The 2,014-nt window shown below is 42.1% G+C and overlaps 1 protein-coding gene across 1 annotated transcript; it reads right to left on the bottom strand.

The window, feature by feature from the left end:
• Window positions 1-16: 16 nt before the first annotated feature.
• Window positions 17-1,784, bottom strand: LOC111440327 (EP1-like glycoprotein 4). The gene is made up of 2 exons (XM_023077511.1): window positions 1,172-1,784; window positions 17-1,078 (listed from the first exon to the last, which is right to left on the bottom strand). Exons 1-2 carry the CDS (start codon window positions 1,571-1,573, stop codon window positions 62-64), a joined length of 1,419 nt encoding a protein of 472 aa, XP_022933279.1. The 5' UTR covers window positions 1,574-1,784; the 3' UTR covers window positions 17-61.
• Between the last annotated feature and the right edge of the window lie 230 nt (window positions 1,785-2,014).

The raw sequence follows: 2,014 nt of genomic DNA, 5'->3' as shown, positions 1-2,014 counted from the left end.
AAAAAAAAAAAAAAAAAAAAAAAAAAAATCGAGAGAAAATGAACAAATGGAACCCTCCAATTCAAGAATTATTGGTATCTCCGAGTATCAAATTCTTCCTCCTGCGCTTGATGAAGTAATAGCCAAGGCCTCCACAAACAGCGACAATAACCAACCCATCAACCACGCCCACCGCCGCAAGAACCCATTTCTTCAACCCCGACTTCCGCCGCTCCAACGCCGTCCCTTTTGGAACCTTAACCATATAGCTGAACCCCATCCCCTTCTCAATCTCCTTAACCCCCATCACCACTCTATACAAATAGCACTCCTCTCCGCCGCCAACGCCGCCATCGCCACCGCCGGAATAATGCAAAGCCGCCGCACATTTACAATCCTCCAAGCACCAATTCCCACATTCCCGTTTACTTAAATTCACTCTATTAGGAGCATCACGTAAAATACTACTAATTCCCTCTAATTCAACCATCTCCCCTTCAATTCCCCCACAAAATTTCCCACTAATTTCGTCGCTACACTTGGAATTATCATCCCCTTCATTCTCCACTTGAAATGTAATGCAAGAACAGGAATTGGAAAACGTACAAATCCCGTATGGTTTACAAGCAAGTGGAAGATCACAAGTGGTTTTTAAAGCTCGATTTGAAGCTTCGAAAATACCCTTTTGTGTGGAGTAATAATAAAGCCCAAGATTGCCACTTTTGTTCCCTAACGCTACAAATCTCAATGGCTGAGCCGTTCCTGATGGGATTGCTGCAATTTTCATGGCTTCATCGTTGAAGATATCCAAGCCGTCGGTATTGAGCGTTATGAATGAGAGGTTCATGTTCTTGGGAGGCTTGAATTCCCAATAAGAATATTTGGATTTGGCTGAGTTGAGAAACAGAGCAAGTTTTTGAGCTTGGATTTCGAATGAGTAAAAAGAGGTTGAATTTGGTGGGAAGGACGTTAAATGGGTAGCGACGTTTAAACTCTGCCCTAAAAGAAGAACGTCCGTTGGGAAATTGAAGCTTTGCCATTTAACGCCGTCCAATGCATCCACCAATGCCAAATTCCCACTCCTCAAAATTCTCAGTTTCTGCATCGATTAACAAAAAAAACACAAGTCATATTCAAATTCAAATTCAACAGGTTTGATTACAAAACGACATCGTTTTAATGTTCTATGTACCTCCACACCTTGTCCGGCAGTCCCCGTCCGCCACCCGACGTGTCCGGTTGGTCCTTTGAGTCTCAAGTCGCCGTCGTCAGTGAGTTCAAGGACGCATTTCTCCGCCGTGAAAAACCGGGAGAAGTGACCGGAGCTCCAAACCTTAACTTCTCCGAGAAAAACCTGCAACGAACAAGAAAAGTTACCCTGCGTAGCTTCGACGGTTAAAGCTGCTCGGAAATTGGGCGGTGGTAAATGCTCCGTTTCAATTAAAAATGCCCTTCCGATGAACCCTTCGCCGTACTCCGCCGGCACTGCCAGAGTAACCTCGTGACCAGGAACGATATCGGTTCTGCAAATCGCACGATCCAGATTCAACAAAAGAAGAACAAAACAAATCTGAGCCGCAGAACCAACCTTCATCAGAGGAAATTACACGAAAAAAATTCAGAAAACAAATAAAATTTTCCGGGAAATGGGTATTTTGAAGAAGAATCATTAGAATTTTCCGGGAAAATTTGAGTGAAAGAAAGGAAAAGAAAAGAGAAACATGAAGATGGTGGCGTGGGGAAGGGCGACAGGATTCCACATCCCACTCCAAAAAAGGGTCAGAGCTTTCATTTGGGCTGCTATTGTAATGTTGAAATGTTAGTGGATTCATTAATTGCACCAAACTATTATTAATTATTTTTTATCCATAATTGTTAAAGTAAATTCCAGCAGTAATTAAAGCTATCCTTACCTACAGCCTGTCCATGTGACACATCTTATTTATTTATTTATTTATTATTTCATTTCTTTGGAGTTAAATTTGCATCATAATCTATATAACCTATGCTTTTAATTTGAGTTGGGGAGGGTTGG

Source organism: Cucurbita moschata, unplaced genomic scaffold, assembly GCF_002738365.1.
Source record: "Cucurbita moschata cultivar Rifu unplaced genomic scaffold, Cmos_1.0 Cmo_Scf00001, whole genome shotgun sequence".
NCBI lineage: Eukaryota > Viridiplantae > Streptophyta > Magnoliopsida > Cucurbitales > Cucurbitaceae > Cucurbita > Cucurbita moschata.
Note: the sequence above shows the minus strand (reverse complement) of the source record. Positions and strands in the feature narration are given on the sequence as shown.

Coding starts and splice junctions, on each gene's coding strand:
- LOC111440327 (XM_023077511.1), bottom strand. CDS start 1,573: ATGAAGGTTGGTTCTGCGGCTCAGATTTGTTTTGTTCTTCTTTTGTTG. Junction 1,079..1,171: donor CTGCCGGACAAGGTGTGGAG/GTACATAGAACA, acceptor TAATCGATGCAG/AAACTGAGAATTTTGAGGAG.